The sequence below is a fragment of the Gorilla gorilla genome, chromosome 1 (assembly GCF_029281585.2).
Source record: "Gorilla gorilla gorilla isolate KB3781 chromosome 1, NHGRI_mGorGor1-v2.1_pri, whole genome shotgun sequence".
Taxonomy (NCBI): domain Eukaryota; kingdom Metazoa; phylum Chordata; class Mammalia; order Primates; family Hominidae; genus Gorilla; species Gorilla gorilla.
The window spans coordinates 196986878-197009217 of record NC_073224.2 but is presented as its reverse complement, the minus strand read 5'-3'; the positions used below and the strand labels follow the sequence as shown (position 1 = coordinate 197009217).

General features: G+C 52.3%; 1 protein-coding gene across 1 annotated transcript in view; it reads right to left on the bottom strand.

The window, feature by feature from the left end:
* Positions 1–20325, bottom strand: part of SLC2A1 (solute carrier family 2 member 1) — a 33519-nt gene extending 13194 nt beyond the window's left edge. The window contains exons 1-2 of the mRNA XM_004025589.4: positions 19264–20325; positions 3908–4003 (exon numbers count right to left, since the gene is read on the bottom strand). Coding sequence (XP_004025638.1) covers positions 3908–4003; positions 19264–19281 — 114 coding nt within the window. The 5' untranslated portion in view covers positions 19282–20325. The remainder of the gene's footprint in view (positions 1–3907; positions 4004–19263) is intronic.
* Positions 20326–22340: the final 2015 nt, after the last annotated feature.

Sequence of the window (22340 nt, the reverse complement as noted above, 5' to 3'; positions counted from 1 at the left end):
AAAGTCAACAGACCAAGTGTCTGGGTGCTTGCCCAAGAAACACCGCTAGATTTCAGCTTTCTCAGTTCTGGCCACTCACATCTCCCGCTTCGGTCTGCTGGGGCTGGTTCCTGAAGTGACCTTTGGACAGGTGACCATACATGGTCCTATGAATGCAGTTTACAGGCTCACCTGGGCCCTCTGTGCTGCTGACCAGCCCCGTGATGCCCTGGTCAGAGGTTCCGCCCATATTCCATGACAGTTATAACCTCTTGCCTATTTCTGATTAGACGGGAGGCCCCGGGGATCACAGAAGTTCATCTCAGATTTGTCTACATCTTCAGAAGTCTCTCAGTCCCTGGCTGGGCATGGTGGCTCACACCTGTAATCCCAGCACTTTGGGAGGCCAAGGCAGGTGGATCGCCTGAGGTCAGGAGTTTGAGGCCAGCCTCACCAACCTGGTGAAACCCCATCTCTACTAAAAACACAAAAATTAGCTGGGCATGGTGGTACACACCTGTACCAGTAGCCCAGCTACTTGGAAAGCTGAGGTACGAGAACCACTTGAACCCAGGAAGCGGAGGTTGCAGTGAGCCAAGATCATGCCACTGTACTCTGGCCTGGGCAGCAGAGCAAGACTCCGTCTCAAAAAAAAAAAAAAAAAAAGAGGTAGCTCAGTCCCTCCTGGCCAAAGGCAGCCCCTCCCTTCTGCTCCGACACCACCCTCCCTCCTGGAAGACCTCCGCCCTCACTTCCTTATCTTCACCCTCTCCTGCTGATTCCTTCCAACATGTTTAAAAATAACCTTCATTAAAATAAATAAATAAATTCCTAGCCATACCATCATTCCAAACCTCCTCTTTTCTCCCTCTCCCGCCAACTCTTTTGGAAGAGCCGTCTCCACCCTTTTTCATCTGCCTCTCACTCTTCACCCAATCGTAGTGAGGCTTCTATCCACGCTGTGCCACCCAGTCAGCCTGAGTGGCCACAAGGCCACCATCGCCTCTTCTGCATTCAGCAATGTGGAGAGGCTTGCCCAGTTCAACCCCTGGGGTACCCGATGGCCTTCCTCCACTCACTATCCACCAGTGTCTATTACTATGACAGGCACCGTTCTAGGCACTAAGGACACGGCCGTGGATAAACCAGACAAATACCCTGGCCCTTCGATGGCTTACATTATCCCTCTGTCTTGGGAGGGTATCCTCTCCTGGTTTTAGAGATACCAGCTCTTGTTCTTCTACTTAGGGTCCTTTTCTAGCAATGGGTTGTTCTCTGGGGCCTTGATCTTTTTACTTTTAATTTTTATTTATTTAATTATAAAATTGAGATGAGGTCTTGATGTGTTGCTCAGGCTGGTCTTGAACTCCTGGGCTCAAGTGATCCACCCACCTCAGCCTCCCAAAGTGCTGGGATTACAGCGTGAGCCACATGCCCGGCCTTAATCTTCATTTCTCTTTTTATTCCACAGTCTCCCTAGATCTTTCTCCACTGTGTGGATCCCAGTGACTAACTCTCAACTTTTCTCCAGCCTGGGTCTAAGAAACAGACCCATACATACAGGTGCCTCCTGCACATCTCCAGCTGTGTCACCCCACGCCTCCATTCCTGCATATCCCACGGCCACCTCTCAGCTCCTGGCACACCTGCTCCTTCTTCAAACCACACATCACCCATGCCAGAAACCTAGAAACCATTTTTAAACCCTTCTCTGTTGCCCTCGCATGGAATTGATGACCAAATCCTGTCCATTCTTCCTCTGAGGGTTTGCTTTTATGTCACTAGTCCAACGGCCACTTTCTTGATGGTTTCCCGTCTCTAGTCTCACATTCTTAAGTCCGCCCCTCCATACCAGACGCCTGAGTCATTTCCCTACAATGCAAGTCTGATCACGTCTGCCCTGGGCAGTGGGTCCCTATTGTCCTCATCCTGAAGTCCATGCTCCCTAGCTGGGCCCCCGCGCTGGTGCCCATCCGCCCCTTCTGACTGTGCCGTGACATACTCACAGGGCCCTTTGTGGTCTGGCTCTTGCCTACCTTACCTTGTTGACCTCCCCAACCTTTCCCCTCCTCCTGTTCACTCTAGTGACACACTAAACTACTCACGCTTTACTGAATGCCAGGCTTTCTGTCTTCTGGGCATTTTGCTTTGAAGGCCCCCTGCTCACCCCAACCCTGTTCTGTTTCTGGAAAACACCTCCTCTGTCCTGGCCTTAGAGTCCTAGTTCTGTCATTAACTCACTATGAGATCACAGTCAAGACATCATTAAATCCAGTAGCTGTCAACCTTGGCTGCACATTCGAATTGGTTGGGAAGCTTTTAATTGAATGCCCAAACAGCATCCCAGACCAATTAAATCAGAATCTGGGGGCGTTCTGGAAACCCCAATGTGCAACCAAGTGGAGAGCTCAACCTCGCTCTGTTTCCTCCCAGCCTGTCTTACAGACTTTCCATCTGTAAGGATTCCCAAAGGGAGCCAGTTCTGAAGCACACACTTTGGCAAGAGCTGTCAAGAGCACTTAGCAAATGCAGGGCTTGGGGCTGGTCCAAGCATGAGCCCACGGTCACCATGCCCAGCAAACTTGGAAAAGTCCTGTCACCTCCCCTGCAGCTGAGCATGACTCAGCAGGCCAAGCCTTCCTGGTGACTCGCTCCTCGGCATCGGGCGTGGCCCTATAGCCACTGTCTGCCTATTTGGAAGAAGCCCAGCTAACTCTAGACACTACCTGGTTCCCCCAAACAGGACCCTGATCTTTGGGAGTCACCGCACTCACTTTCTAGCCTCATCTGTCTGGACAAGAAATGTGGTCCTGACGTGAGGACTGCCCACTCTCGTTTGGTCCTCTCTGGGAAGGTACAGATTTTTAAACAGGCAAGGCAGCTGGTTAGGAAGACAGCCTGAGGCCATGGAAACAACAGAGCTTGGCTTCTGACTCCAGCATTCAATAGCTTTGTGACCTTGGGCCTGTCGGCCATTTCATCTGCCTGGGCCTCAGTTTCCGGGTCTACAAAATGGAAATCACCACCCAATCTCATAAACACAAGCAAAATGCCTGGTACAGAGGAAGGGCTCAGTTTCCTTTCCTGTCCCTGCCTCCTACCCCCTACCCCCTTTTCCTCTTCTCTCCTCCTTAATGCAAGTAGGCTGGGCTGGAGGAGATGGTCTAAGTCCCTTCCCATCCTGACATTCAAGTAAACAAGTGAGGACAGATCTAGGATGCACGGCAGGGAGGAGGAAGCCAGCACAGACCTTCACCCACTGTGGCTCCCTAGGGCAAGACGCCATTTCTGCTTTGATTGGCACAGGGCCTTCAGGGAGAGGACGCGGTTTCAACCTACAAATGGATGCCTTAAAAGGAAGTGTGCTGCCTGTGGATGGGTATGAGTGCAGGCTCAAGGACCACCTGGCAGGCAGGTGTTGGATACCAGCTCTGTCTCTGACTTAGCTGGGTGATATTGGGTGGGTTTCCTCTCTCTGGCCGTTTCCCACACCTGCAGGCTGGGAGTGGTGCCTGTTGCCTCCTGACAGTGCTGCAGTGAACATTAAGTGAGACAAGCCCACGAAAACCCTCTGCAGCCCCAGAATGCCATGGAAATGCAGCATTATTATATTGAGCTTTGCTTTGAGTTTATTATATCATCAAACATATTATTAAATGACTGAGTTGGGTGGGGGGTTGGTGAAGAGGGCCTATACAAGACCCCAGGATTCTGTGGGACCTGAGATTCTAGAATTCTGCCACCCTGATTCCAAAGCAAGAGAAGAGTCTCTGACATGATCAGGGCCAGAAAACTGGCTGGAGAGGCAGACAGTACAGTGCATTCATATAAATGACTCTAATTCAGGTGGTGGCGTGAGACTGTGGGCATGTGAGATGTGCAACAGAGCAGGCTGGTGTCCATAAGCCAACGATGGCACAATACTCACCTTCTGGGGGGCATTGATGACTCCAGTGTTGTAGCCAAACTGCAGGGAGCCAAGCACTGCTCCTCCCACGGCCAGCATGAGGCGACCCGTCAGCTTCTGCGGAGAAACAAACCACACTGTTATAGGCGTGTCTGGGAGCAGGTTACTACAGGGCAGGGCCTGGACTGGCAGGTTTCTGTGTTCAGATATCTTGCCTGACTCTTGGCACCACACCAGTCTTTCTCCCAGGAAACTTGGCCAATTCCTGACCTTAGGTGCCCAAACCAGCCTAGCTGACTTCAAGATACTGGGCTGGCCGGGCCATTTCCTGGGGAGAGAGGGGAAGTATGATCTTCTCTCTCTGTAGCCAGGTCTCAGAGAGGGAGAGGCTTTGGATTCTTGGGGGTCTCATTTCCCTGGTGGAGCCATGCCTAGGGTCTGGTGGTTCTAGACTCTCTGACTGGTAGGCCCAGGAACCAGCCCTCCTATGCAAAGGGGCCCAAATTACTTGGTAGGAATAGCACAGATATAGATAGGAGAAGCACCCTGGATTTGGAGCTGAAGCCGCTGGCTTCTGATTCCAGCCCATCTGCCTGTTTGCTCTGTGAATTCCAGCAGGCTAAGTCCCCCATGTACCACCTCTCCCCTATCCTCCATTTGCTTGTCAGCAAAATGGCAACAGCTTCGTTTGTCACATTGGAGATGTGATCCCACCTTGCCCTACCCTTCCTGCTGTTCACAGGGCAGGAAACTGAGCCCTGAGAGGGTGAGGCAAGTTCCAGATCACTCAGGAGCCTGCAGCAGAGCTCAGGGCTCCGGACTCCCTACCCAGTGCTCCTCGCAGCAATAATCTCCAAACCATAAGCCTCCCAAGGTTATATGGACATAGACGACATGCTAGGCAGGAATGCACTTTGGAAAAGTGCACAAGGTGAGTAAGAGTGTGGGGCTAAGGTGTTTCCAATGGGCAAAGGGATGGGAGAGAAAAAGAGCAGTTTGCTTCTGTCCATTGGAAGCCGAGGACCTAAGGCAGCAGGAAGGGCAGAGGCCAGCAGGTGAAGAGCCCTGCTTAGCCACAGGTGACTGAGAGGCCAGCAGGGTGTCAGCCCTGCTGAAGAAAAGTGCTCTTTTCAGCTACAAAAATGAGGAAGTCAGGAAATGTGACATTAGGCAGGCCTTTAACTGATTGTGGGAGAACAAGGCTGCGGGAGGCATGCCAAAGAAACAACTGGCATTCACTACGCACACTACACCAAGCTGGGCCCTGGAAGTGGGTGGAGCTGGCCATTGCCTGGCTGTGGGTCTCTGGGCCTTGGTTTCCACAGAACCCAGAAGCAGCCTTTACTTCAAGATCATCACAGATAGCCCTGGGCATAGCTGTTACCAGGCATATTCCCAGTGTGGTCTTTTCATTCTCTGACAGCGGTCAGTCAGGGCAACGATTGCAAAAGCCAAGGCTCTCACATCAGAGGCTGCGAAAGAGGAAGAAGGCTTCGGCCCAAGAGGAGTGTGCAGCTCAGAGCCCCCTCTGTGTGTGCGCTGCATCCTTCCTTCCCATTAGTCTGTCTACCTGACCCCTTAGCCTGCCTCTGGACATTTATTCCACATGCTGGGGCTTCCCTCATACCACAGGGACTCCATTCCCTCTAAATCCTCTGCATTGCCCAACTAGAAAGACAGCCCCCACCCCCCGTATGTCCTGGCACTGCCCCCAGAATCTCCCTTCTCTCAATTCTCTGGGGAGCCTTCAGGCCCAGAGCTGTTGTTCTGAGTGGGTAGTGAGCAGCTGACAAATTTCTGGGGGACCCCAGCGACACACCAGGTCAAGCCTAATTCATAGGGTGGACACTAATTCAGAGGCTGTAGCAAGGCACTAAGCATCACCAGGAGGGCTCACTAAACAGTGACTGCCAGGCCCGCCACGTGCTGGGCTTTCTGCCTGCGGAATTACCTGCATTTGCTCATGGGATGCAAAGTATATACTATATTTTTCTGGAACACATTAGGATAGATTAAAAAACAAGCAATGCAGTGACATCAATCTATGATTTAAGAAAACGTGGCATAGTTATATAATGGAATACATAACTGGGAGTTCGAGGCTGCAGTGAGCTGTGATCACCCCATGGCACTCCAGCCTGGGTGACAGAGTGAGACTCTGTCCCAAAAAACAAAAGCGAAACCAAAAACAGAGCAGTGTGTATATTGTATGCTACCTTTTGGGTTAAAAAAAAAAAAATTGGCTGGGGGTAGGGGGAGAATATACACATCTATTTAAAAGAATGCACAAGAGGCTAGGCACGGTGGCTCACATCTATAATCCCAGCTTGAGGCCAGGAGTTCAAGAACAGCCTGGCCAACATGGCAAAACCCTGTCTCTACTAAAAATACAAAAATTAGCTGGGCATGGTGGCGCGTGCCTGTAGTCCCAACTACTTGGGAGGCTGAGGGACAAGAATCACTTTATCTGGGAGATGAAGTGAGCCGAGATGGCGCCACTGCACTCCAGCCTGGGCGACAGAGCAGACTCTGTCTCAAACAAACAAACAAACAAACAAACAAAAAACAAGAATGTACAAGAAAGGTAACATTCTAACCCCGGGGGGGCCTGGGTGACTGGGGACAGGGTGAAAGGGAGATTTCATTTTATAGCCTTTGGCACTTTTTTGAATTCTGAATGGTGTGAATGGAATCACCTATTCAAAATAATTTTTACAAGCCCTATGATTTCATATTACTTAGAACAAAGCAATTTAAATAAAAACATTAAGTGGAAAATAATACAAATGATCCATGGATCTGGCAAAAATTATGTTGGTAGGGCATGAGTGAATGACACTGGCTATGTGAGGTAAGTGCTATTATCACAGGCCCTGTTTTACTGAGGTCTGCATCTGATGTTCCAGGGTTCTGGAGCCTCTGAAGTCATCCCTGGGGCCCCACTGAGCAGCTGCTCGATTGTAGCCTCTGTCAATGGGGGCTGCTGGAGGCCAAGGACATACCCCTCTGCTGGACCTTGTCATCAGCAGGTCGAGGTCAAACTCGACTTTAGAAAACCTGCCTACCCACGCCCTGGGTCATGTCCACATCCACCCAGGCAGCTGCTGCACTAGGACTGACTAAAATACCAGTGACCCATGCTCTAGGTCTCATGCTAAGTAGAGCTGGGGCCCCGGATGAAACTGGACCCAGTCCTGACACCAAGGAAGGAGTTTCCAGTCCAGTGGGGTGGGGGCAGTGGGGAGGCAGATGAAGATGAGAGGCTAGTGTGGTCTGGGCTTCAACAGGGGGCTGGTATGAGGCACTGTGAGAACCCTGGAGGGAAAGATTTCCAGTTTTGCCTGGGTACAAAAAAAGATGAGTTCCCAGGAGGTGACATTGGAGCTGGGCTGTGAAGGACACACAGAGAGTCTGCCAAGTGGGAAAGCAGTGGCAAGGCTACATTCCAGGTGGACAGAACAGTATGTGCAGGGGGAAGAAATGGGGACCAATCAGCCAGATTAAGAAACAGGGTGCTCAGTGTGGCTCAGTGCTAGGTGTAGGGGGAGGGACATGGCCCCTGCTCCTCAGTAGGCACAAGACACTGCGACCAATCTCAGATTCATGCTGCCACCCTGCTGCGCCCACCATAGCCGGCTTGATCATTGCTGGGCTTGGAAGCAGACCCACGTTTAAATGCAGCAAGCTGCCTCCTTTCACCTTGGAGTTGGATACAAGCCAGCCCTGCTCTGGGCCTTGGTTTCCTCACCTAGAAAACAGGGATGAAAGTTCCTTCCTTAAAGGGTTGCTGTTAAGTTTTCTATCAGTATCCATCATGAAGCCTGGCAGAATTCCCTCCACAAGTGTTTGCTGGATCGGCGAAGAATAGCAAGCTGCCCTCGATCGGGCAACCTCAGCACCATCTGCCCCCACCAGCCAGTGGCTGGAACTGGAACATGGCAATGAAGTCCATTCACTCAACGTGTATTTATTCTGGTGTCGAGCTGATGAACAGTTGGTGATGACTTAGAGAAGGGTACTAGCCCCATAGAGCTTGTGATTTTCTTGTGGGAGCCTTTTTTACTGGCGGGGAGCAATGTACAGCCCAGAGTCTGGGATCCCCAGCAGCCCATCACCACTCCCTGGGGATGAGACTACTTTCTAGAACATTCCATTCTCTTCCAGGCCTTTGCTCTTGCTATGTCCTCTGCAGTCTCTAGCTTATTACCCATCTGCCACTCAGTTTGGGAACTCCTTAAGAATAGAACCAGGGGCAGGACGCGGTGATCCCAGAACTTTGGGAGGCCAAGGTGAGCTCAGGAGTTCAAGACCTGCCTGGGCAATATGGTGAAACCAGGTCTCTACTAAAATTACAAAAAAAAAAAAAAGAAAAACAGCCGGATATGGTGGCACACATCTGTATCACCTGAGCCTGGGAGGCAGAAGTTGCAGTGAGCCAAGATCATGCCACTTCACTCCAGCCTCGGCAACAGAGCGAGATAAAAAAAAGGAATGGAACCTGGGTCATACCGTGTCTGCAGCCAGAGTGACCAGAGTAGGGAACAGCACATGCCAATTGCCAAACAAAGAAACCTGCCACTTTTCAATTCGGCTTTTGGGCAAAGCTGGCTCTGTGAGTATCTGTTGTGCCAGACCAGGGTTCATCCTTAGCCATTTATCAAACCCCTGACGAGTGCTGGAACATCAGAGCTCTGAGAGGTAAATACAGCACCCCACAAAACCCTCCACTCCAAGCCCACAGGGCTGTCGAGGAAAGACCTCTGAAGTCAGGCAGACTGAGTTCAAATCCTGACTCTCCTAGGAGAGTCATGGCCTCTCAGCTTGGCCAGGGACTGGGCTCAGGGTCCAGCACAGAGAAGCATTTCTCATGTCCCCACCCCTCACCCTCCCTATCCCACCGCTGGGGGTCTCACGACCCACAAGAGCCCTCCCTCTCCCAGGAAGCCACGGATGAGGTGTTAAGATTCAGGACCTCTCCCCCAACACTCGGATGCCAGATGGCCCTGGCCACATTGTATAACTTGCCAAACACTGTGGCCTTTTAACCCATGTCAGTGTGTCAGCATTGCGCTCCAGCCCCAGAGTTGGCCTGCAGCAGGTTCGCAATCTATATTGGCACAGGGAGGGCACATGGCTACTGCCGCTCAGAGGCAGGGTATTCCTGGCAAGAGGAGGGTCCCAGGGCTGGCAGACTCCAGATGTTGCTCCATCTTGTCCTCTTCCCACAGCATCCCACATGGGCTCCCCAGGTGCAGGGAAGCAGGGGACGCAGGGCTTTCCAACTGCTTAGTCCACAGCTCAAAGGAGTGGGGGAGGGGTTTACCTGAATCCATGACAGCTCCCTTTTAATTTGTTTTGTTGTGTTTCTTACTCATTTAAATGAACTTCTGGGCATTAAAAGAAAGAACCTCAAGGCTGGGCGCAGTGGCTCACACCTATAATCCCAGCACTCTGGTAGGCCGAGGCAGGCGGATTGGTTAAGGCCAGGAGTTCCAGACCAGCTTGGCCAACACAGCAAAACCCTGTCTCTACTAAAAATACAAAAGTTGGAGCCGGGCACGGTGGCTCACCCCTGTAATCCCAGCACTTTGGGAGGCCAAGGCGGGCAGATCACAAGGTCAGGAGATCGAGACCATCCTGGCTAACACGGTGAAACCCCGTTTCTACTAAAAATACAAAAAAAAAAAATTAGCCCGGCATGGTGGCGCATGCCTGTAGTCCCAGCTACTCAGGAGGCTGAGGCAGGGGAATGGCATGAACCCAGGAGGCAGAGCTTGCAGTGAGCTGAGATCGCGCCACTGTACTCCAGCCTGGGCGACAGAGCAAGACTCTGTCTCCAAAAAAAAAAAAAAAAAAAGTACAAAAATTAGTGGGGTGTGGTGGCACATGCCTATAATCCCAGCTACTTGGGAGGCTGAGGCAGGAGAATAGAATCACTTTAACCTGGGAGGCGGAGGTTGTAGTGAGCAGATATTGCACCACTGCATTCCAGTCTGGGCGACAGAGTGAGACACTCTCAAAAGAAAAAAAAATAAGACAGCTTTGGCTGCAGTAAGAAAGAAAGAAGCTCAAGAAATTGCAGACTGCTGTAACATCGGCACTTGACAGGAGGCACCTGAGGTCAGAGGGCAGGTGCCCAGCCTAGCATACAAACAAAAGCCAGGGTTGGGACTAGAGTTGTTTGGTTTCCTAGCCTGGCATTCTACCCTCTGACCGGTTCCATCCTGCCAAGTCTTTTAAAAAAGAAGAGTGATGGACTAACAGTCCAAAACCTGACCTTAGGGTGACCTCAAGCATTAAGTGCTCCTGAAGCCACTTCCTTTAAGCCTTCCAATGATGTCAAGACCCTTGCATGACTGAACCTCCAGACACCCCTGGTTGCCCTCGAGGCAGAAGGCACTCGCCAGTCTTCAAAGTAGAACTGAGAGGAGGGAGCTGGTGCATTTATCAGCAGCAGCAGTGAGCTGAGGCACCCTGCCAGGGGCTGCTCATACATTCTGATTAACCACCAAGAACAAGCTTTTGGGGAGTGATTACTCCCTTTTCACAGATGAGAAATGAGAGAGAGGGAAAAGCGCAGAACCAGGGGACTCTAGGCTTCAGGGAAGCTTCCAATTGGGGGTCTCTGATGCCAAATACTACGCCTTTCCTGCTTAGGTCCTCCCCCTTGTTTCCGGGTACTGGTCCCTGAAGGAAACAAGGTTTCTACCTGGTGCTTTCTATGTAGGTCAAATTCCATAAAAGCAACTCTCTGAGCCTTGCCCACTCTGAGCTGAGACAGCCCGGGCACAAGCTCAGAAACCTTTGGGCCACTTTGCTGCATTTGCTGTAAGCCAAAGTTGGCAAACTATGGCAGCTAAGAATGAGTTTTACATTTTTAAGTAGCTGGGGAGAAAAAAAAGACAATGACTAATATTTTGTGATATGTAAGAATTATATTAAATTCACATTTCAGTGACCATGAATAAAGTTTTATTGGAACACAGCCACACTCATTTGTCTGCAGCTGCTTTTGTACTGCAACAGCAAAGCTGAGTGGCAGGCCGAGAACTACATGTCCGACAAAGCTGACAATATTTACACTCTATCTGGCCCTTTAGAAAAAAGTTGATCGGCCTCTGCTTTAAGCCCCACGTCCCCTGAGCTAGCTGCCCAGCATTCTCAAAGCCTTCCAGGCAAAACCACATCCTCCCTAAATAACCGAAAAGGTATGCATCCTATTATGGAATGTTAAATGTAAATGGCTCCTTGGCCATGTGTGGGTGTGGGGCCAGGATCTGGACCCTGGGGAAACTGACGCCCCTGAGAAGATACACATTTGGTGGTGAGATGGGCAATAATTCAACTAAGAGAACATTAATTTGGTAAGATTGGGCACATGCAAAGTTCACTGTCACTCTCAGCAGACACATTTAAGTCCCAGCTCCTCCACTTGTGTGACCTTAAAAAAGTCCTTTCCTGGCTGGGCGTGGTGGCTCACGCCTGTAATTCCAGCACTTTGGGAGGCTGAGGTGGGCGGATCACCTGAGGTCAGGAGTTCAAGACCAGCCTGACCAACATGGTGAAACCCCATCTCTACTAAAAATACGAAAAATTAGCTGGGCGTGGGGGGCGCGCGCCTGTAATCCCAGCTACTCGGGAGGCTGAGGCAGGAAAATCACTTGAACCCGGGAGGCAGAGGTTGCAGTGAGCCGAGATCGCGCGCCACTGCACTCCAACTTGGGCAACAAGAGTGAAACTCCGTCTCAAAAAAAAGTCTCTTCCTCTAAGCTTCAGTTAATTCTCCATAAGAGAGGATCTTCTATGAATAAATGATATTGCTAAGGAAAGATTATGCCGGAATGCATGCTCCCAACACTCTTCTAGTCAATGGAAATTCAGCGATAAAACTATACCAAATCCCTGCCTATGGAACTTGATAGATTAGTTGAAGGCTGGGGCAGAAAATAAATACATGTAATACATCAGGTGGTGAGTGGTATGAAGAAGGTGATGGGGCTGCTATTTCTTAATCATGGTGGGACATGCCTGTAATGAAGTATTATGCAGCTATTGGAAAGAATGAAACACATCTGTGTTTCACATAACACGTATGTGTTATGAAGAGTACCAGGGTAGATTGTTCAGGGGGGAAAAAAAGCAATAGGATGTACATATTGTGTAAGGAACAGGGAGTTAGTGAACTTGTATAGTGGCACTTGGTTGTATGTGCAGAGAGAAACAGTGCCAGTATTTACCTCTAAGGGTCGGGTTGGTGAACAGAATGGGTGGCAAAGAACTATGCAGAAAGTGGGATCCAACTACACAAATATTCTATTTATAGGCATGTATCTACACATGCACAAAGAGAAGTCTTTAGGGTAAACACCAAACTGTCAAAACTAGAAGACACTGTTTCATTTATTATGCTTCTCTGTAGTTGGCTCTGTAACTTCTGAAATCTTTTTTAATCCAATTTTTTTTTCCAGTCACATCTAAGAACTTTATGACCTGCTAGGCCCCACACACTGCCTGCTAGGCCCTGGACTGTCCAGGGCTGGAGTGAGGGTACTTCATGCAAGGAAGTGTCAGACCACATGGTAACCCCACAATGCAACACTGTGGTTAGAGACTTTATATAGCTGGGAGATGGAGGGCTGCCCCACAGATGTATGAACAGGTCCAATCTTCCATAAATAAACCTACAGAAGAGAGGAAAATGACACTGGAATTCATCCTTAGACACAGAGTACCCTAGATGGGAGGGGGCATCCTCACTGGTCAGGGGGCCAGGATGGGTGATGAGGGGGCCCAGATATCCACAGCATGGGGCAGGCAGGGGCAAGGATGGGGTCAACAGATGATGGGCATTTGCACTAGGACACTGCATTCACAAGACCAACTACTGAAGGGATATGTCTGTCAGGCTGTTCATTCTGGAACAAGCAGGGGTGATCTTTATATCACATTCTGTGGCTGGTGGGCTCAAAGGCTACTTTGTGGAGAGAATGAGACCATGCAGTGAAAATAAGGATCAGGATCAAGCCCACAAATAGCCCGGGCTTCTAGGCAGCACTGTGTCCCCCACAGTGCTGATGACATAGCTGGCTGCCGGGCCACTCAGGCCCACACTCAGCCTAGCACTTGGCTGGAGGAGATTCCCGTAGAGGCTGATGCAGTCGATCAGGGAGTTGGGGATAAGGACTTCCATCACCAGGTTGTAGATGGTGATGATGCCAGCCATGACCGCTGGGACACTGGACTTCAGGATCAGCTCCAGCCGCATAAGGGCCAGGGCCACGATGCAGTGCTGCTCTAGGCTGTGCCACAGACAGCACACAGGGCTGTGGGATGGAGGCAGGGCGAGCCCAGAGCAGACTCTGTTTACCTGGGGCCCAAACCCTCTGTGAATAGCTTCTGCACAGCTGTGAGGGCCACACCCAAGTTATCACACGCAGCAGGGAGCTGAAGGCGGCCCCCAGCTAGGGGCAGGAAGTCCTCAAGAAGAACTGCCACAGCTGGGTGATCAAGGAGCCCAGTGTAGCTGTTTGTTTCTTTCCTTGAACTGGGCCCTCCAGCCCAAGAGAGTCCACCTCTTCCTCCAGCAGAGGTGCTTATGGCTAGCTGGCCTGTCTGGGCTCCCACTGTGCTATGAAACCCAATCTGTGCTGCTCAGCACTCCCCAAGCCTGCTGCACAGACCACATGCTCCCCTGGAGCCTCAGTGCCGCTGACCCAGACAGCTAGCTCTCATCCCCAGTACAGCTGAGGACACAAGCTCCAACAAGAAGTGTGGCTGGTCTAAGGTCCAATGGTAGAGCTGTTTCTGATGGAGCCGTTTCCTCCCCACTCCCAAATGCCAGGGCAGGGGGAGATAAACTGGGCTAGGAGACATAGGCAGACTTCCTGTCCAGCAGAGGCCTCAGTAGCCAAAGGCTCCATCAGCTGAGGCCTCGCAAGAGCTCTCTCCCATTCCAGGGTGCAGAAGCCTCAGGGAGGCAAGTCAGTGTGGTCACAAAGAGAGGAGATGCTGTCTTCTTTCTGCCCAGGTTCAAGGCCTGGGAGCCCTGCTCAGTTACTGCAAAACCCTAATGTTTATGCATCAGCTACTGCCAGGCCTGGTGGCTGGAAGACAGAGCCTCAGGCTCCAGTCCACCCCTCCCGTGGAGAGAGGTAACAATTGGAGGCTTGTTTGGGTAGCCAGGGCTGGGCCCGCAGGCCTGGACACAGCCTCTCTGAGCCCATGAATCTGGTCAGGAGGCCTCCCAGCCTCCGCCATCATGGGGACGTCGGTTACCAGACTGAGTGAGCGGCTTTATCACCTTTATGCCTAGGAGTGAGGTGGGGGAAGGGGTGAGGTTGCAGGCCCCAAGCCAACACTGCACACTTTCCTCTTTGTTCCAGGCCTCCCCAGCTTTGCCAGTCTTGGGGAAGCAGGGAGCTGGATGCCTGTACCCTTGGTACTTGAGCAGAGCTCTGGGCCGACACCCCGTGACCAGGAGGCACTGGGCAAAGCTGAGCTCCTTGAAGTCACAAGCTGATTACGGGGGATTTGAGGCTGGCCCAGCTCCGGGGCAAATAGGGTCGAATCCCTGGATGGCTCGGTACTAGACAAGGATCATCTTGGGGCTGTTTACATCATTTGTACACCCAGACTGGCCTTACAAAGGGTCTTTCCACTTAAAATAGCCACTTCTCTAATTTAGGGCACGGGGCCAGTCTCACCACATCCACTGGGGGTAGCCAAGTCTCTATCTTCTGAGAAGGAAACCAAGGCTCCAAGGAAGGCCACTTCTTCAAGGTCAGAGTTTAGTGGGAACATCTAGTGTTTTGTTTCCATTCACAGTAGAGTTTCAGTTGTCAAGTTACGTCTAATCCAACTTTCAGGCTCCTATGGCATGGCAAGTCCTGTGTCTGGGGATTCCTGCTCATTTGGGGTGGGTGGAGGATGGCACAGACAGGCATGTGGAGAAGAAAGCATCTTTTAAAAAAAACACAGCTAGGCCGGGCGCGGTGGCTCACACCTGTAATCCCAGCACTTTGGGAGGCCGAGGTGGGCGGATCACCTGAGGTCTGGAGTTCGAGACCAGCTTGACCAACATGAAGAAACCCCATCTCTACTAAAAAAAATACAAAAATTAGCCAGGCGTGGTGGCACATGCCTGTAATCCCAGCTACTCGGGAGGCTGAGGCAGGAGAACCACTAGAACCTGGGAGGCGAAGGTTGTGGTGAGCTGAGATTGTGCCATGGCACTCCAGCCTGGGCAACAAGAGCGAAACTCCATCTCAAAAAAACAAAACAAAACACAGCTCCATAGAACGCCTCAAATCTTTTGTGATTGCCTTATCTTGGACAAATCTCTTCCCTTCCCTGGACTCAATTTCCCCATTTGTCAAATGGAGGGCTGGGCCATGGCTGGAAGGCCCCTCCTGCTCTGGGTTCCTTACACCCTCTAATGTCATCCTGGAAAGGCTGGCAGCATGTCTTGGGGTGGGAGGCTCAGTGTGTGATCTTGGCAAAGTCATTTTTTATTGGACCATGAGGTCACTGCAATTTGTATCACAGGGCAGTTGTGAGGGCCCTAGGAGTTAATGGACATGAATGTCCCTTTCAAACTATCCCAAGGGTGACCCAAATTCAGAAAGGTAGGCAGGAAGCCCAAGGCAAAAAAGCAAAGCAAAGAAGCCCAAAGCAGCACAGGGCACTCACATGAGCTGACCCTCCCTGGCCTGGCACTCTCACCCATGTGCCATGCCTACTCACTTCCCGACAAGCCCCTACTAGGAAGAATGGGTTAGTGGGAGCTTTAATGATTTACCTGACTTAATACCCATGGGCCAGCATCCTGACTCCCCAAAAGCTCATACTGCCAGAATGCCAGCTTTTGGATAAAGGCCAAGGCCCAGGTACAAGTCATCCACAGCCCAGGTAAGTGCAATGCATCATGGGAGTCCAAGGAAGCAAGAAATATTTATGGAGCATCTATGGGGACAGAGACGTACATTCTTTTCTGAATTCCTAGACACTGTAATGATGAAAACTGGGCAACTAAGCTAAGCTGGGATTCAAAACCACATATGCAAACACCTACGTTTGGCCGGGTGCGGTAGCTCACGCCTGTAATCCCAACACTTTGGGAGGCCGAAGTGGGCGGATTACCTGAGCTCAAGAGTTCGAGACCAGCCTGGGCAACATGGCGAAACCCTGTCTCTACCAAAAACACAAAAATTTAGCTGGGCACGCTGACGCATGTCTGTGGTTCCAGCTACTCAAGAGGCTGAGGTGACAGAATCGCTTGAGCCTGGGAGGTAGAGGTTGCAGTAAGCCAAGATACTTGCCTGGGTGACAGAGTGAGACCTCGTCTCAAAAAAAGACAAAAAAACAAAAAACTATGCTGTCTGCACCACAAAGGGGCTGAGAAAGCCTGCAGATTTCCGATTTTTCCTTTTCTGGAAGGTAGAGACTGGCCAGAAAAGTGATGAGTGATGGTCATAGGCAAGGCTAGTTACAAATTCTTCCCGAAGGGTGGGGTGAGACATCTGGGGCAGGGCTCACCCTTGCGTGCTGCCCAGGAGAGATCGTGGGTGAACGCCTGGCTTGGAGGCAAGGTGATTCCATCTGTCCCCTACTTCCTATTCAGCTAAGCTCATTACTGTGAGTTACAGAGGAGCACAATGGAACACGGGGAAGTTAGTTAAGTCAGTTCCCATTTCCTAGGAGACAAAGAGGAACATAGCAGAACCAAGGCTTTGGAGCCAGACACACCTGGTTTTCAGATCTTGTGTGAAAGGCAAGCGATATGACCTCTCCAGGCCTCAGTTTAACATCATGCACAAAAAGGCTGTGCTTGCAGGTCAAATCAGCAGTCTCCAAAGGGAAGGGCTTTATTCCAGAATGTATATGGAATGATCTACACAAGATTTGGAGGGGAAAATGACTATAACTGCTGTCTTGTATCTATTTGTCTTTTGAAATTTCTATTTTATGAAGGCATATCATCTGTTAGTATCAAACTGCATGTGCATGAATTTAAAAATACAGCCGGGCGTGGTGGCTCACGCCTGTAATCCCAGGCCTGTAATCCCAGCACTTTGGGAGGCCGAGGCGGGCAGATCATCTGAGGTCGGGAGTTCGAGACCAGCCTGACCAACATGGAGAAACCCCGTCTCTACTAAAACTACAAAAAAAAAAAAAAACATTAGCTGGGTGTGGTGGCACATGCCTGTAATTCCAGCTACTCGGGAGGCTGAGGCAGAAGAAACGCTTGAACCCAGGAGGCAGAGGTTGCAGGGAGTTGAGATCACGCCATTGCACTCCAGCCTGGGCAACAAAAGCGAAACTCCGTCTCAAAAAAAAAATAAATAAAAATAAAAAAATAAAAATACAGATATACCACTGTGAAAGAGGTGTTCCAACATTAACTACTGACGAGGTAGACAGTGGAAAACTTGGAGAACACTCCATGAAGAGCACCCACCTGCTACAATATTTAGAACCAGCTGGCACAAGGGGCCACCTTTGAAGATAGGCAAACTCTCTCCCTTCTGCCCAAAATTCAAGAAATGTTGTGGTGAAGAGAGACAGTGGAGACAGAAATGAAATTAAATCTGATGGGCCTGGGTTCAAATCCAGTTCAACCACTTACTAGCTGTGTGACTTTGGCAAACTTATTTCCCTTCTCTGAGCTCCAGGCTAGTGAGTCACCAGCAGGGCTATAAGGTCCGTGACGCTGAAAGTAGTTTGGCTAAGAACCTGCTGATTTTCTCCTCCACTTTTCTGTCTCCACGTAGAATATTCCCTTATCCACTCAACAAATAAATACCCATGTCTGGCATAGTATGCTGAATAGATAGTTCCTTCCCTAGAGGAAGTGACAAAAGTGATCTCTTTCAGATGGAAAAACTGAGGCCCAGAAGTTAAGTGGCCTGCAAGAGCCCTGAGATATTTGGACTTCCTTGCCACTAGCTAGAAGAGCTTCTCGCTGAACTTTTGTTTAGTTATGTCCCACCCTTACGGCTCACCTAAGATCCTGGGAGCCTTCCCCGGGAACTTCCCCGGGGTCTCACCTCAAGCGAGGGCCCAGGAAGGGTGAAGCAAGTCGTCTGGATTTATGGATTCAACAGGTGTGGGGCGGAAGGCCTTTTCCTGCCGAGGGTGCGGCCCAGCGTCACCCCGCTCAGTCCCAGCGGGACACCTCCACAGCCGGTAGGAAGGGCAGTTCAAAATTCAGTGCTACCCCCGCGTCCCAGCTAAGAAAACAAGGGCCATCCAGGTGCCCGCCCAGCTGACGAGATGGAAAAATCAAAGTATAATAGATAAAGAGGGACCGTTTCAAAAGAAAAAGGGGACTTGAAAATATTGTAGACTAGGGGGAGGAAGGGAGGTGGAAAGAAACAATGCCCTACACACAGGAGGGGCTCCACAAACAATTTGTTGAAAAGAAATCGCTCTGCGGACGCTACAAAGATGCCCTGCAGGACAAGCCCACTTACACAGGAAAAAAGAAATCCTATCTAGGGACTTGTTGGTCCCCAGAGTCCCCATCCCTCATTCCCCAACCCCGTGGCGTGCGCGCTTCCCGCTAGACTTCAGCCTGGGGCTCTTTCCTGGCCCCCAGATCCCCAGCCCCTCCGGTTGCGCTCCCCGCCCGGCCCCGAGGGTAAACCTGCCTCCGCGGAACACATCTCCGCGAGACTGGGCCAAAGCTTTGGGGCCTGTACTCCTCGCAAAGGAGAGCCTCCGAGACCGGAGGTTCATCTCAACCCCCGCGTTCGAGCCCGGGCCTGGAGAAAAGTGCCCTCCCCTCGGCCTCGGCCTCGTCACCGCGGGGGACTGGCGGGAGGAGTAGGGGAGACCGGTGGGACACATTGCACCAGGCCGCCCACCTACAGGGGCGCCCGGGCTAGAGGATCAGACGGAGAGCGGGGGCGGCTCCTGCCTCCTCCGCCCGCCGGGGCCGGGGCCGGGCCGGGGGCTCGGCCCGCTCAGCCAATGGGCGCCGCGCTCGGGCCCCCTCCCCCGCACCGGGAGGGGCCGACGCTGGGCTGCCGCTGCAGAGGTCGTGTGCGACGTGCCGCGCCCGGGCCCTGTGTCCCCAGCCCCAGCAGGGCCGCGTGGACGGCGCGGCGCCCCCGGAAGGAGGCCATGTGCTCAGTGCCGGCGCCAACTACGCACGCGGCGCCCTCCGGCCCGCTAGATCCGAAGCCCATCCCCACTGCGGCCAGCGGCCCGGCGGGGAGCTGCGCTCGGGACCCGCACCGAGCCAGGCTCGGAGAGGCGCGCGGCCCGCCCCGGGCGCACAGCGCGGCGGGGCGGCGGGGGAGGCCCTGGCCGGCGTAAGGCGGGCAGGAGTCCGCGCCTTTGTTCCTGGCGGGAGGGCCCGCGGGCGCGCGACTCACCTTGCTGCTGGGCTCCATGGCAGCGCTGCGCTGGTGGCTCTGGCTGCGCCGGGTACGTGGGTGGCTACGGGCGTGCGAGCGGCGCTCTCCCGCTCAGGCTCGTGCTCCGGTCCGGGGACTCCGACTGCGACTCTGACTCCGACTCCCGTCGCTTGGTCTCCTGCTCCCTGGCGCGCTCACTCGGGGACCCGCGACTAGCGACCGGCACGCTCGCTGTTGCTACCTCTTGCCTCTTGCCAGAGAGCGCGCGGACCGTAGCGTTTATAGGACCCCGGCCATTGGCTGGCGACGCCGGTGTGTCAGGGGTGTGTGGGCAGGACCTCGGGGCGGGGCCTGGGGCCCAGCCTGTCCTGGGCGGCGCTCCGCGGGGAGGGGGTGAGGAGAGTGGCCGGGGCCGGGGCCCCCCCTAACCACTGCCTCGCTCAGGCTGCCGATCGGCTCGCTCTCTGTGCGTTGGGACCGCGGAGGGCATTCGCTGTGTGACTCAGGGCAAGTGTGCGCACCTCTCTGAGCCTCCGCGGCCTTCTCTAGCAAAATGGTGGAGCCGGTACCCGGCTGTAAAGCAAGCTGGGATGCGCGCAGTAGCGGGTGGAAAGCTGGACTGGAGTTCTCACTCGGCCGCTGGGTGACTTCGGTGCACTAGGGACAGTAACAGTACCACCTCGTAGGGTTGTAGAAAGACCAAGTGAGTTAATATTTGTAAAGTGTTTAGAACAGCGTCTACTGCATGGAAAGTAGTATCTATTTGTTAGAGAGACTCCAGGAGGTCTTGCCCAGTGATTGACTTCTCCCTTCCCTGTCTCCACCCCCCACATTCGCGTTTGTGAGCCAAGCCTTGCTTTTGCACCGGCCGGGCTCTCTTGCCTGGAAATGCATACCCATCTCAAACCTGGGCTTTAAAATCACCTCCTCTGGGACGCCTTCCTCTACTTCTCACAGTTCAGGTGAGTCTATGGTGACCTGTAAGTGTGGAAAATATGAAAGGCAGGCTAACTGACTGACATGATAGGACATTAAGGACGTGATAGACCTCGGGTTTGAACCAGCTCAACTGTATACTGGCCCGGCCGCGATCCTGGGCGAGTTCCTGGCCAGTGAGGCTGTTTTCGTTTTTTTCTTTAATTTTTTTTCTCAGACAGAGTCTCGCTCTGTCGCCTAGGCTGGAGTGCAGCGGCACGATCTCGGCTCACTGTAACCTCTGCCTCCCGGATTCAAGCAGTTCCCTGCCTCAGCCTCCCGAGTAGCTGGGATTACAGGCGCCCGCTATCACGCCTGGCTAATTTTTTTGTATTTTTAGTAGAGACGGGGTTTCACCATTTTGGCCAGGCTGGTCTTGAACTCCTGACCTCGTGATCCACCCGCCTCGCCTCCCAAAGTGCTGGGATTACAGGCGTGAGCCACTGAGCCCGGCCGAGGCTGTCTTCTTATGAGTAAATGGAATTCTCACACCAATATCATTGCTGTCAGGAGAGGTGCAATTTCCAGATAAGCTCATGAAGTGTTTAGCATGGACGTTCTCATTTACTGGTTGGTGATATTGTTGGTTTATTTATTTATTCTGTTAGTAAATAAATAAATGCTGGTCTCAAACTCCTGGGCTCAAGTGATCCTCCCACCTTAGCCTCCATAGTAGCTGGGAGTGCAGGCATCTGCCACTGCACTGGTAGTGGTATTGCTGTCATCTGACTTCACCTTATTTCCTCTAGACCAGTGCCTTACTTGAGACACAGTGAAGGGAAGGACCCCCAGTCCAAAGGTCTGATCAAAGTCTTGAGGGTCCCTTTCCTGATGGAGGGAGTCATGGTGGGCTTACTGTCTGTCGGAAACCGGGAGGCTGAGCCGACCAGATGACCCCTGGAGTTCTCTGGCAATGTGTCCAGTTCTGGCTGAGGGGCACCTTGGTTGAGTACGGAGCCCTGAAACAGAAGGCAGGTGCATTCTGGGCACCCCCCTGCCCAAGGCTTCAATTCCTGTGGTCTCTCTATGCTCAGCCTGGAAAGCTTGGGCCACCTCTCTCCTCACCCCTGGACAGACCAAGTCCTGCTGACTCCGCTGTGTACACCACCTCATCCTCCTTCCCTCCCCTGCTGTCTGCAGGGCCTCCATCTCCTCTGGTCTTTTGTCCTCCAGTCCTGCACCCTGCCACTCTCCTGCTCTTCTGTCTGAAATTGTCATGGAGGGAGTAAGGGCCAAGCCTGGCCATCACGGTCCTTTTTCAGGGCACCAGTTTACATGCTCAGCCTCGCCCCTCACACCAGCAGCTCACATCCACACATTTGCTCAGCTTGTCTCCTCTGCCTGGGAAGCCTTCCCCCACCTCACCATGCCAAAAAGCACCATGGGTCCTTCCTCCGGGAAGTGTCCCTGGTTCTCCCAAGTGGAAATCTTTCTCTCCTTTACCATTTGGTGTTTTGTAGGTTGCCACTTGTCCTCTGCCTGCCTTCCCTCAGCCTGTGAGCACCTTGAGGACAGGTTCTGCAGCTGAGGCACGTGGGTGAATGACTGAAGGAGGGAAGGAATGCACGAATGAGTGAGCAGCTAATCTACCTGTGTTGAATGTTCCTTCCCCTCCAGTCCGTCCTGCTGATACTTCCAGTCTTTCCTTAAGTACCTTTTGGGTTTTGCTACTTCCCTCCTCAAAGTCTCTCCACAGCTCCTTGTTTCTTAGCACATCCAGTCTATGCCTTTTCCCAGTTGCGGGTCTGCCTTACTCAGCCCATGGGTCACACTCACCAAACAGCCACCTTGTCCTTCTCTGGGCCAGCCCGATGCTGGCCACTTTCCCAGGGACAGAGACATGTGACCCCATTGTTAGCCTCATGGAGGCCCCAAGCTGGAGGAGGAGCAAGAGGGGAAATGAGCAGCAACAATACCAAGTCAAGCGTAGAGGGTTAAGAATCTGTACAGGAGCAGAACTTGTACCACAGGGGAAGGAGAGTGAATAGAGAGAGCATCTGGGAAGGGGGAGGTCATGCTAAGCAGGGTTTGGAAGACTGAATAGGAGTTCACCAGATGGACTGAGGGAAGGCCATTCTCAACAGAGAGAAGAGCATGTGCAAAGGCAGCAGACTGCCAGA